Source organism: Herpailurus yagouaroundi, unplaced genomic scaffold (assembly GCF_014898765.1).
Source record: "Herpailurus yagouaroundi ecotype Mexico unplaced genomic scaffold, PumYag 139, whole genome shotgun sequence".
Classification (NCBI taxonomy): Eukaryota; Metazoa; Chordata; class Mammalia; order Carnivora; family Felidae; genus Herpailurus; species Herpailurus yagouaroundi.
The window spans coordinates 14,156,272-14,169,715 of record NW_024412394.1 but is presented as its reverse complement, the minus strand read 5'-3'; the positions used below and the strand labels follow the sequence as shown (position 1 = coordinate 14,169,715).

Sequence of the window (13,444 nt, the reverse complement as noted above, 5' to 3'; positions counted from 1 at the left end):
CAGTGCAAAAAGAACAGAAACTTTGGAAAGCAGGTCTCCAGTTCACAACCAAACTTAGAACTTGTCTTCAAGGGTTCTTCACATTCTTTCCAGAACACTGGGCCTTGTGAAAGGCCCAATCAGCAAAAAAATAAAATACACACATCCACTTACTAATAGTAAAGTTTTTGAAGTGGATGGGATCTGCAGGTGAGAGTTTCTCATCTTTACAGGGTTAGGTACTCAGGGAGGAATTGTGCCTGGTGGGAGTTTTCTCTCCTCTGTGGTGAAGGAGACTCACTGTTTTACATATTAAACGACTCCAGTGTATTTCCTCCTAGCCCTGTCACCCTCTTTATTGAGGCAAAACCTATGTGATGGGTGTCCCAAAATGTTTGTTTCTGTAATTCCACTCAAGAGAAAACTAGATAGCCTCTGGGTCTACTTCATATCAGAATAAATCTGATGGAAGGGAAAATGGGGAAAGGGAACTGAAACCAGAAACTAAGAACTTTTTGTTCTAAACTTCAAAAGTACAGGAAGTGAACGTAATATTTTATGGGAAACTACACACTGCCTGTGGATCTTCACTACCAACCCGCGACACACACAAACACACACACCAAGCCACAGGCGACTGCTATTGGCAAATGCCTCCTCTCCAATCACCAGATCAAGGAAGGGATCTCTAGAGCCCCAACGCACCACCCACAAATGGGGTCTCTGGCAGCCCTCGGCTGCAGCCTACTAGTCTGGAATGACGGCGGGAAGGTGTTGCAAGGAAATCCCTTGCATGCTTTGTGGTATGTTAAAAATGCAGCATCATCCTCTCTGCTCTCTTTTTCCTTCGGCAGGAAAGCAGATTTCGAGGGCACAGGGAAACTGGAGGGGCAAAACGGATGCTGGCCTCCAGGAGCCCTCGAGCTCCCTCCCTCCACACCCCTCCCCCGTACACCCCGTCTCCCCCCCGCAGGCTCTAATTGCCTTTGCTCCAATGGGCCAGCAGCACCTTCACCAGTTTCCTCTTCCATTCACTCCAGCCAGGAGGGAAGAGGGAAAACAAAACTCTAAAAATAACTGCCAGCGTCTTAAAAAAAAAAAAAAACCTCGGCCCCCCCCCCCCCCTCGCTCCCTCCCTTCTAGTCTCTGTCCTCCCCGCCCCCCTCCGCCCCTTTTGGGGCACATGTCTGCTTCTTACAACACCGAGGCACATGGTTCCAGTTAGGCACCGAACCCCATCAGGACGGAGAGGAAATCCACATCTGTGGGACGCTCCGCACGGAACCACCTCCAGCGAGGGAGGCCGGGGGACTGCAGCACCGAGATGAAGGGCTAGACCGAGGGAACGCTGCTCATGCGGTGAGAGGGGCGCGGGAGGCGGCGAGGGCGCGGGGAGGCCGGGGAGGGGTGGGCCCCGCGGTGCCCCCGCAGCGCGCTGTCGATATTTGCCCGCCTTGCTGCAACTTGCTGCAGTGTTTGAAAGAGTAGTAGGAGCGCATGGAGGTGGGGCCGGGGAAAGACCAGGCGGAGTGGTTGGGGGTGAGCGCGGAGGGGTGGGGACGCGGCGGTGCTGGGGAGGGGGGCTGGCCCGGAGGGGGGTGGGATGGGGGAGCGGGGGGGGGGGTGGCCCGGCGCTTACACATGTCACATGTGCTTTTTAAGACGGCCGGGAGCGCCTGCGAGCTGGATCTGGTGGAGGATGCTGCGGCAGGTGCTTCGCAGAGGGCTCCAGTCGTGCTGCCACAGGCTGGGCTTGTGCGTGAGCCGGCACCCGGTCTTTTTCCTCACCGTGCCCGCAGTCCTGACCATCACCTTCGGCCTCAGCGCGCTCAACCGCTTCCAGCCCGAGGGCGACCTGGAGCGCCTGGTCGCTCCCAGCCACAGCCTGGCCAAGATCGAGCGCAGCCTGGCCAGCAGCCTTTTCCCCCTGGACCAGTCCAAAAGCCAGCTCTATTCGGACTTACACACCCCTGGGAGGTATGGCAGGGTGATCCTCCTCACCCCACCCGGGGACAATATTTTGCTCCAGGCTGAGGGGATCCTGCAGACCCACCGAGCCGTGCTGGAAATGAAGGTGAACCACAAGGGCTATAATTATACTTTTTCCCATCTGTGTGTGTTGAAAAATCAGGATAAGAAATGCGTGCTGGATGATATTATTTCAGTGCTAGAGGATCTCAGGCAGGCTGCCGTCTCCAATAAGACAACAGCCAGGGTGCAAGTGAGGTATCCCAGCACTAAATTAAAGGTACGCTCCTCCTGCATGCTTCTGCCAATTAAAGAGGCAGCACTTCATTTCTTGCCCTAAACAAGCAAAGAAAATGCAGAGGTCTCATCCTTAAGACTCAGAAGCTAATGCTTCTTTCATTTTGGGGGGGAGGGGGAAAGATGGGCAACTGAGTGAAGAAAACAGGCAATGAATGGTACGACTAGATATTAAGAAATTCAAAGCCAAACAAAACAAATGCCAAAAAATGAAAAAAAAAAATGGAAAAAAAAAAGTTGTTTCTGAGACCCTGCAATTACATCTTTGTTCAGGGTTAATAAATCAGTGAATGGAAGGGGGAGGGGGAATCCTAAACAATTTGGGGGATTTCTTTTCATTATGGGGCTCGATGTATTTCTTATTACTGATTACACATCCACCTGGTGCCATGTTCACCTATTTACATCTTCAGCCTGGTTTGATTTTGACATGGAGAGATTTTGTGTTTCGGTGCCTTGTGAGTGTGTGTCTGGAAGCAGTGGATATGAATGTAGTAGGGATTTCAGGAATTATGTGTAAGTGTGTTAGCATAGCAAAAGAAGCAGAGACGTTCTATGTGTAAAAATGGGGATGTGCAGGTAACAGATGTTCCTGTAGACTGAGTCCTGTTACCCTCCTTTCCCGTGACAATATCCAAACCAAACCGAGATGATAGCCCAATAGCAAAGAAAAAAGATAAAAATTCCACAGTCAGCAGAAGTTGCAAAAAAAAAAAAGATTATTTCAGTATTAAACATATTATGCTGTTTGAACTCTCGATTCAAATTTTGTTGCTCAAATGAGATTTCTAAACTCATCCTACACTGTCAGGATTGAGCTGCTGCAGGCAATGAGGCATGCAGTCTCCAGGTGACTGAAGTTTCAGGGACAAATGTGACTTCCAAAAGAGTCACTGCACCATTTGTATGCTCGACCCTGTGTGTGCTCAGAACCTGCACAACGGAGAACTCCCAGGACAGGTGTTTCCCAAGAAGGAGGAATTTTCTTTCTTCTAACGTGTATAAGGCTATGTGTGTGCTTCCATGGAGATAATGGAATAGGAGGGACCTCGTTTGGGTAAATGGATGGCCGAATATCATTAATATTTCTCTTTATGGATTTGAGACTTGAGATTTGAGTCAGCATCTATACACGATTTAAAAATAACTTTCTGGGGTTATTTTAGATACAAAGGCTCTTTATTGTGCATTGAAGGAGAGTTTTGTGCACTTAGAAACTAGGGATTCCTCAGGAAACCTCATAACCTGCCTCCTTTTAACATGTTGTCCTTGTTTAAATGCATCCAGAGGCTGACAGCGTTTCAGTTTTACAAAGCTGAGCAGTCCCTTGGGGTTTACTGAAACTAGACAGATGATTCATCAGCTTGAAATCTAGGTAAGGAAGGGCTTGCCTGCTTCACACTTATCGAAGGAAGCACGATGAATATATGTGGTTGGGCAGCATGCTTTTTGTTACCCAAATCCTTTGCCATCAACATTATCACTTGCTACAGGAAAGGATGCAGTGGAGGGAGAGGTGATCTTCTAGCCTAATCTTTTAACTGAGTTCTTACCTATGCTGGACATCTGGTGTAAAAAGCCATTTGAAACTGTGTCATATTTAAGTTTCAATTTGTTTTCCCTGTGGAGGCAAGTTTGCAGATTATTAACGTGCATTATTAATTGGGTCCCTTATTTCCTTTATTCAGCAGTACTCTCCAGGTGTAAGAGCGTTGGCCAATCAGCCACTGTGAATATTTTGTTTATCCGTCAAAATCATTATGACATTTACAGTATAAACCCCTGAGGTCTTTAATTCACTCATTTAATATTTAGCTGTGCTCCTGTGATTTGCTAGGGGCTCTTGTAGGCCCTATGAGACAGAATTTGCGGTCAGAAAAACAAGGTTCTTATTCTCACAGGGCTTACAAGTAGTGTATGTCAGTATCCTCACCGAGAGTTGCCTGTGAGCAGGGATTCTGCAATCTTTGGGTTCCTCACTGAGCCAACACCATACTAGGCCTATCATTGGCGCTCCATCTAAACTTTTTGGCTGATTGACTGGTGGATCTACATCTTGGTAGGAGTCAGTGTATAATCATGAAAGAATGGAATAATTGATTACAAAGGCCAGTGTAATAGTATTAATAGAATTATTCTATTAACCATAAAAAGAACAGGAAAATTACACCTTGGCTCTAAAAACTGTAAAGCCCTATTCTGCTCCGTTCTAATGTCAATGCTTCCACACATGTGCTGACTTGACTCTCACTGCATGGCATCAGTGGGAGTTATAGAAGATAATGTTTGGGAAAATGCATCCTTTGAGTGTCTTCTGAGAGCAGTGGGTCCTCTCAAGCATCCAGATGCAATCTCACACATGCTAATGTAATATAAAATATAATTTGTGGAGTACCGTGGAGAGCTCGAATCCTATCAAAGGGTCTCCAAGGATGTCTAGGTTAAGAGCTCCTTGTCACAGAGCAAAATGAGATGGCCTCTTGTTTTGATTACATGTTATTTGGAGATGATTTTGATTCACATGTGGCAGTGGTTCTCAAGAAGTGTCCCTGGGATGTTGATGCATGGTAAAGTTTGAGAACTTCTGGTGTATGCGATTTGAGGGGAAATTTTGTACTTACCTTTTATGGCCCTCTAATTCATTTTGCTTTCCTCTGTCATACTTGGGTCACCTCTCTTCCCAACTCAATATGGAAAATTTTCATGGTGGAAGATGCCATTGATAGGCAGGGAAGCAGGAGTTGTGGGAAAATGCAAAATAAATAGCACTGGCTGGACAATTTGAGCAGGGATTGGCAGTCTCTTGGCACGGAAGAAGCAGCAGGTCAGTTCTCAGAGATAGTCTGAAGATGTAGAAACACCGATTGACAGAAAGAAGCGACCAGAAACAGTTCTGACCATTGGAAGGACATCTTCCAAATATCACGAAGACACCCAAATAGTCCTGAGCACAGAATGGTTTAGAACTTCTGATAAACACGATTATCTTGCCAAAGTGATCCAGAGAAGCAGAGACAGGGAAAGTTGGCTGGTAACAGAGTCTCAGATAAAGCTGGTATGAAAAAAGCAGGAGTCAGCTTAGAATATTATAGAAGAAATGAAACATACACATTTTCAAAAACTGTGTGGAAAAGGTGCCCAAATCTGCAATTCCGACACCTGCATGATAGGAACTCTATAAGGGTGTCTCTAATTAAAATCTTTATATTATTATATCCATTATCATATTCCAGATGAGGCACGAAGTCATGTCTTATATTCCTTCTATGCTATTTATGTTCCCCCCAACCTAATTCAGTTCTTTATAGATAGTATTCACATCATTGATTAGTCTGTTGATTAATTTGTACATTTGTACTGTAATATCACAAAATTAGCATCACTTTTCATACCTCTGTGGCATAATTTTATTTTTAAAGGTAGTCTCTACATTCTCCAGATTTCTATAAAGTGTTTTTGGCCCCAATAGTTTAGAGACCTTTTTTTTTTTTTCCCACCTAGTAAACTACATATTGTATAAGTTAATACAATGTGGCTAGACTGAATTTCTAAGTTAAATACATAACATATTGCTGAACCCAGTCTCTTGAATAAAATGAATCAGGTGCTCAACATCCTTAAGCAAGGACCACTCTGGACTCCAAGATCTTTACTCTGGCCACAGTAAAATGCACAAATAAAAAGAAGAAGCAGGCAAATGGGGTCCATAGCAAATGGTGAGAAAGAAATGAAGCAGATTTGATTCCCCTGCAGCCTGTCCTTCCCACTAAATTTCATTAATCCCACACCTATGAATAGATGTTGAACTGAAGTGTATGTGCTTCAATATACCATATTTAAGAACAGGAGCAAAGAAAGATCTTCCTGTTTCTTCATAAAGGACAGCACTTCTGTGGGGACATTTCCAGGTTTGGAAGGTATTGCCATTGATTATTTCATTCCAGACTCAATGGAAGGGCAACCTAAGCCAACATGGAAAGTGAGGACCAACATTATTTTAGAGATTTCCAAGAAAGTTTGGTTCTTCCAGACCTCTTTCCCTAGTTTATTCTAAAATCTTGTAAGACATCCATGTCAGGATCTTCTCTCAGGATATTTTGATTTAAGCTTACCTTCCTGATTCTGTCTCTTGATGGGGGAAAACATTGCTACCTTACTGAATGTTCAGATTTATTGTGCTTTATACATAGCATATTATTGTTACAAGTTTGTGAGTCAGGGGAGTATTTTTATTCTCATTTTATAGGTAAGGAAGCTAACGACGAGGTTAAATGACTTGTACAAGGTCCCTGAGATAGTACACGTTGGAGCTGGGATTTGAATCCAGGTGTCCGTACTGAATTCTTAATCACAATACTACATTAGGTCCCATCACGCTCTGCGCCATTCTTTGTAACAACAGGCCTTTGTACTAAGAAAAATCTCGTGCCATAATTCCCAAGTCATCTCAGATCTGCATTAAAAGACCACTACTGATCTTTCACAGTTGTCCACTGGCTCACTCAGATCCACTAGTTCATAAGATGGGGAAAGGAAGCTTCACTTCTCTTATTCATCCATAAGGGAGTGAAACTTCCAGTCTGGGCAAACCCCTACTGTATGCTGACCGAGAAACCTGCTACAAATTGTTTAGCAAATGCCTCACTGGCCAATGATTTCATCTTTAATGTCATTTCACATCAACTCAAAACAAACCATGGCGAGGCTCCATGATCAACTGCAAGTGGGAAACCTACAGTGTGGTCTACAGTTTTCAGACAGGGTATTTTGTCCCAGACAAGCTTGGGTGTTTTTGTCTTAAATTGGCATCAGGAAAAATAATTGATGATGATATAGGTTGGGATAAGACAATGGGGAGTAAATTGGGAAATGTTCAGGAGCTCTAAGTTCTAAGCCCAGTTCTTTAAAGATCAGTTGTGTGTTAATGGATAAATCCCATCACCAATCTGGACTTCAAGTTCTAGCATTCTGATGTAACGTTCCACTAGGTAGTAGATGACTATCATTACGGTGGATTTGAGAATATATTCTAGAATATTTTTCCTGTGGAATAAAGTAGATGTGTTTGGTTAGATCTGAACTATGCTGTTCAATAATGGTAATCACGGTTTCCTAATGAAGTTATTGTATATATATTTCCTAGCTACCGAGTCAGGATAAGTTGGTTTATTAAATTTTTCTGACTGGTTTAAAAACTGTTCCTCGTACACGGGGCACCTGGGTGGCTTAGTCAAGGTTGAGCGTCAGACGGTTGATCTCAGCTCAGGTCGTGATGTTATGGTTGGGGAGTTCGAGCCCCATATGGGCACTGTCAGTACAGAGCCTGCTTGGGATTGTCTCTCTGTCTCTCTCTGCCCCTTCCCTGTTTGCAGTCTCTCTCTCTCTCTCTCTCTCTCTCAACAATAAATAAACTTAAAAAATAAAATAAAATATGGGGTGCCTGGGTGGCTCAGTCAGTTAAGCATCAGACTTTGGCTCAGGTCATGATCTCATGGTTCGTGGGTTTGAGCCCCATGTTGGGCTCTGTGCCGAGCTCAGAGCCTGGAGCCTGCTTCAAATTCTGTGTCTCCCTCTCTCTGTCCCTTTCCCACTCATGCTCTGTCTCTCTTTCTCTCTCTCTCTCTCAAAGACAAATAAACATTAAAAAATAAAACTGTTCCTCCATACAAAGAAGGCAAAGAGAGACCAAAGAAAGAAGCAGGCCACCCTAGATTGGTAGGTGTCAAGGTTTAATGAGCAAGAGAACTTCTATATGAAGCTTTTCCTGGGCAGCCACAAGATGAGTAGATCTCTATACCTGCCTGTGAGAATCTTAAAAGTCTGTATACAAGCCTGTGTTCAGTTACATACACGGTCCAGATGGTCTCAACAACACATTGCTTTCTCAGGGCTGCATCCTTGAAAACATCTCTCACTGTGAGAATAATGGACAGTATGTATATTGCAAGGCCAGGGGAAGAGGTCAGGAGCCTCTGATTACCCAGGTCAAGCTTATGGGTCAATCAGAGGTCATGTCCTCTTAATGACCTCCTCCAACACTGAGCATCCAAATGGGCAAAAGGCTTGCTTGATGGGGGAGCTATCTCCTTCTCCTTGGCTTCAACAAAGACCTATTTTTAACTAAGGTAAATAATTTTCATAATTTTATTTATACTCTCTTCATGTTTGAAATTCAAGGATTAAGGGATGGTTTAAAAAAAAAAAAGGAACAGAAATGGTTCCCTCCATTCTTCTTTTCTTACTCTCAGTTGATCTGCTGGTGTTTCCCTCAGTGGTGCAGGACCACCAAGAGCTTGGGGTAAGAGTGGAGAAAAGAAGTCAAAGAGACACAACATGGTGGGAGTGCAGGAAGAACTAAGGCCACTCCCCCCTCCAAAAGAAACCACTCCTTTGCCTCTCCTGCCACTTTAAGCAATGATAAGCTCTGACAGTTATTTTCTCAGCCTTTTCTATTACAGACATTATTTAACTGAAACAAGCTATTATATTTTGCGTTTCAAAATACATTGTGTTTGGAGAGTATTTTCCATTTTAACCCAATAGCTGTTACATCATTATTGGACCACTTTGCTTTTAATTCAATTTTAGAGTGATCAGCATATGTTCAAGCCTATTCTAGATACTTCCAAGCACTTCTGTATGTGCTCGGTATAAATATTTTTAAAAAAGGAGTCTGGAAATCCCTAGACTCTAGATTTGTGTAAGACGGCTCTAGATTGAACAGCAAGTCTGTTTCTTCCCTGAGTCAAACAGATCACCTTGGGGCCCCCTCCCCAGGGTGGAATCCTGGGAGTAACTCATTTCTCTGGATTGTTTCCGCCCCTGTGCTGGTCGATAGGATTACATTTATCCCAGCCCTGGCACGCAGAAACGTTTAGGCAATGCTTCTGGTTAAAAAGGGTGCCAAGTTGCATTGTAAATAACAAAATCAATTTCATTTTGTTTTCTAAGACCTTGTTCCCTAAAGTGTTACATATGGACAGGCAGCATCAGTATCACCTGGGACATTATTAGAAATGCAAATTCCCGCATCTCACCTGACAGGAGTCTGCATTTTAACAAAGCCCCTAGGTGATTCATGCATTTGAGCATTTGAAAAGCTCCGGTCTAAGACACAAGGTGGACCTCTGCATTCCTCATTCATGGCTGAGCTTGAAATAACGTGTCAATTCAGACCAAGAACACCCTAAGAAAATTGAGTAGTTGAGCCTATAGCCATATCATTCAGGCACGTGATAGAGATGTTGAGGAAATGCCTGGAGAATCAGCAAGCAGCTCTTCCGCATGGAGAAACCCTCGTCCGTATCAGCTGTCGTTGGGAACTGTCACCTGGTTAAGCTTAAAGCTGATTACTGTCGTTCAATATTTTCCAAAAATGTTGAAATTAAATCTAACCATCTCTTTAAGAAAAAAACATCAGCAGCATTTTTCTCAAGGCCCTTTGCAGTTTTTTTTTCACGAGAGTGGCAACATTAAGGCCTAGTTAGCCTAATTATGTTAATATAATATGAGAACACAAGGTATAGGAACTATCCATAGGAGCAAGAGTATTTGGGAAAATGAGACACGAAATTACAGTGGGGCATATTTTTAAAGTGACGTTGCAATCCGTGCTTTTCTCACGATTATTATGGCAGAGCCATTCACTGAAATCAAGGCTTATTCTCTGTCATTCAGAGAAATTCGGGACCTCTGAAAGGTACCTGATGAGCAGCACTCAGAATGAATGGACTCTGTTTAGTTATAGGATTTGCGTTAGAACAGCCAATGCTTTCCCTCCAGAGCTACCCTGCCAATACGGGGAGGGCTCACGTGGGCCACTCTGACTTTCCTCTGCTGCCTCAAAGGCTGAAGGCAGAGTACTTACTAGCTCTGGATTCTGGAAAGTGGTTGTACATACACAGGGTTCTCATAGCCTCAGGAGGTCCTGAATGTTTGTGGCAGGTGGAGGCTTGCCTGGATGGATCAGGTTCAGCCTCAAAGTTTACACTTCTTTTGAATGTTCAAGTCTGTTCTTTCACCTCACCAGGTTTCTTAATTACCTGGAGGGAGAGTGTATTCTTTTTTTTTTTTTTTTAAGTTTATTTATTTATTTTGAGAGAGACAGCACAAGCAGGGAGCAGGGGATAGGCAGAGAGAGAGAGAGAGGAATCCCAAGCAGGCTCCACACTGTCAGAGTGGAGCCAGATGCAGGGCTCCAACTCACAAACTGTGAGATCATGACGTGAGCCAAAACAAAGAGCTGGACGCTTAACCAACTGAGCCACTCAGGCGCCCCCAAGAGTATTCAGTTCTGATTGGCACAATAGTTTACGCTAATGTGGGGAAGGTGCACATTTGATTTGAAAGTCATTCCTGTGCACACTCATCTAGGTAATGATTGTGTCGACTCTGTGCCAGGCTCCATCTTGGTCCCTGGCAATTCCGTGAGGTACAAAACAGATGTGCATTTGCCCTCCAGGTGCTTAAGCCTGGCAAAAAAGGCAAAAATCACACGAATTCACATCTACAGATTATCATGGAAGAAAAGTGGCACTGTGAGAGTGGAATACCAAGTCTTGGGGTGTTGGATACTGCTGCCTTCTGAGGAGGTGACTATGAGCTGAGATCTAAGGGGTGAGGAGGTTAACGTGCATGGCTTGGATGGTAGACACAAGAGAACAAAGGGGACGACAGGCACCTTAGAAGCATTGGATAAGAGCCACCGCGGGGGAAGGTACGGCGACGATGGGAAGGGACATTGTAAGAGTTTCTTGAGCATTGATGTAACACAAGTCAGATCCAGGTCTATGGATCTAGATTATCTGGGTGTAGATCTTTGCTCTGCCCCGTTAGTTGTATGACTTTGTACAAATGTTGTAACCTCTTCAGAACTCAGCTCCCTCCTCATAGTCCCTACCTCATAGCACTGAGAAGACTAAATGAGTTCATGATACCTAAAAGCAGTGCTTCTCAAGCTCTAATTGTTACCTCAAGCTCTAAATGTTACCTGGGGATATTTTCGAAAATACAGATTCAGTTCCAGGAGGTCTGGTGTGGATGAAAGTCTGCATTTCTAGCAAGTGATGCCGATGCCACTGATCCATGAACCCCACTGTGAGCAGGAGCCGTATACGGCATTGGCATTAGAACAGCACCAGGTTCATTGTAAATTCTTAACAGCAGCTAGGGGCTTAACTCCATGAGCACTGATACTCTGCCCTTAGCCAGATTAGGTGAAAAGCCCTTTTTGTTTCAACCCTCAAAGCTGAAAATCTTTCTGTCATATGGTCGTCATCCTTATTTCCTTAGTAAGTGCAGATCCCTCTGTTTTTTGCACTAAAGACCTTAAGCTGCCTCCAGGGTTATCATTCTGACCTCTCTTTGCTAAGGATAGTAAAGAGCAGATAAGGAAAATGTGGGACCTTGGTTCTCTGCGTTCACTGGGTTTGGAAGTATCTCAGAGGTTACATTTTTGTGATGTTCTTAGCAGAGCTAGCCTCGACCACTTTCTCCCTGCTTGGTGTTTGTGACATTCTCGTTCTCCTTCTGTGTCTCTGATGGTTCTCTACTTCTTACTGGCTCCCTCTTCTTACTGTTCCCATTTTATAATGGCCCCCCATAAAACACTCTTTTTCGTTGTCTTTTCTCTCCATATTCTCTCTCATTCAAGCCCAACATCTATTTTCTTCCACTGTCTATGACTGTTGAATAGCACCTCTATGCTGCCATTTACTCAAGCTCCGAATCTCCGTCACCTGTAATTAACTCTTTCTCCCCCTCCCCCCAACCAGCCAAGACATATACATAGTAATAGCTAATTAACTGTTAGGTCCTGATCATTCCACCGCAGAAGTCCTGCTAGCATGGTCCTTGGACCAACGGCACCCACACCACCTAGGAACTTGTTCAAGATGCGAATTCTCAGACCTCGTTCCAGATCTGCCCTAACTCTGGCAATGGTGCCCAACAAGCCCTTTGGTGACTCTGATTCCTGCGGAAGTGAGAGAACTCCTGCTCTGCAATAGTGGTGATCTGTCTTGGCTGAGTGTTGGAATCACGAGGGGAGATTTGACAATACTGATGTGGGGGTCTCATCTCCAGAGATTTTGATTTAATTAGTCTCGAAGTGGCATGGGCATTGGGAATTTAAAAAAAAAAAAACAAAAACAAAAAACAAAAAACCCACAAAAACAAAACAAAACTCTGCTGATTAAAATGATTACCAAGTTTTCAGACCAAGGTCTCTTTCAAATTTCAGTTTTTCCTTTTCTTTCTCCTGTCCCTCCCTTGGGACTTCATTACTCCTTACCTACTTTATTTATGTGATAAACTAATCTCTCTCCTATAATTTCTCACACTTGGAATGTAGCCTGTGTAACAGGACTATAAGCATCTCTTGATTATATTTTTCTTCTAACCAAATCTTGCAAGCGCTTCCCATTGCCTAGAGAAGAAATTACAAACTCCTGACCATGGCCATGGAGAACTTTCCTTGTCCAGGGCACCAACTTTCCTTATAGTTTCCAGTTGCTGTACATCCTACGCTGTCACCAAACCAAAGTAAGCCAACCCTGAACTTTCCTGTCTTCTTACCTCCACTCATACTGTTACATTTGCTTGGAATTTCTTTCACACTGTCAAATTCGCACACATTTCTTAAATGCTGGAGCCCCAAAGCCACGTTTTCCACAGAGCTTCCCTAAGTGCTTCCAAAGGTAGGAAACACTTCCACGCACGTTAGAGGTACTTTGAAGGCAGTTTCCTTAATCACAGTCTAAGTTTTATTATTTGTTGAAAGTCTTTGATAAAATAAAACTGTATGTGCCTCATGAACCAAGAGAGCTGGTAGCCTTCATTATGTAAATTGACTTGTCTGGGAGGAGCTAGCCAATAAGGAGGTCTGTGGGACAAGCCATTGGGGGAAATGTCTAAGAGAACAGGGAAAAAAAAAGCCTGCCACAGTGAGTCTCACATTCTAAGGCTGTCTAAACCCCGAAGATAGATGGCCACAGAAAGACACTGAAAGCTGTTCCTGTGAGTGGTCTTAAGATGGCACAGGCAATGTTGGGCTAAAGAGAAAAAAGGCTGGGACGCCTGGGTGGCTCGGTTGGTTAAGCGTCCAACTTCAGGTCGTGATCTCGTGGTTCATGGGTTTGAGTCCCACGTGGAGCTCTGCACTGATGGAGCAGAGCCTGCCTGGGATTCTCTCTTTCCCTCT

At 44.1% G+C, this 13,444-nt stretch overlaps 1 protein-coding gene across 3 annotated transcripts in view; it reads left to right on the top strand.

The window, feature by feature from the left end:
• Positions 1-1,221: 1,221 nt before the first annotated feature.
• Positions 1,222-13,444, top strand: part of PTCHD4 (patched domain containing 4) — a 185,730-nt gene continuing 173,507 nt past the window's right edge. Inside the window, exons 1-2 of one of the 3 annotated variants that reach the window (XM_040473725.1) lie at positions 1,222-1,338; positions 1,642-2,227. In XM_040473725.1, the coding sequence (XP_040329659.1) occupies positions 1,334-1,338; positions 1,642-2,227 (591 nt within the window). In that variant the 5' untranslated portion in view covers positions 1,222-1,333. Of the gene's footprint in view, positions 1,339-1,627; positions 2,228-13,444 lie in introns of those variants that run through there. The other 2 variants (XM_040473726.1, XM_040473723.1) reach the window with 2 other exon arrangements.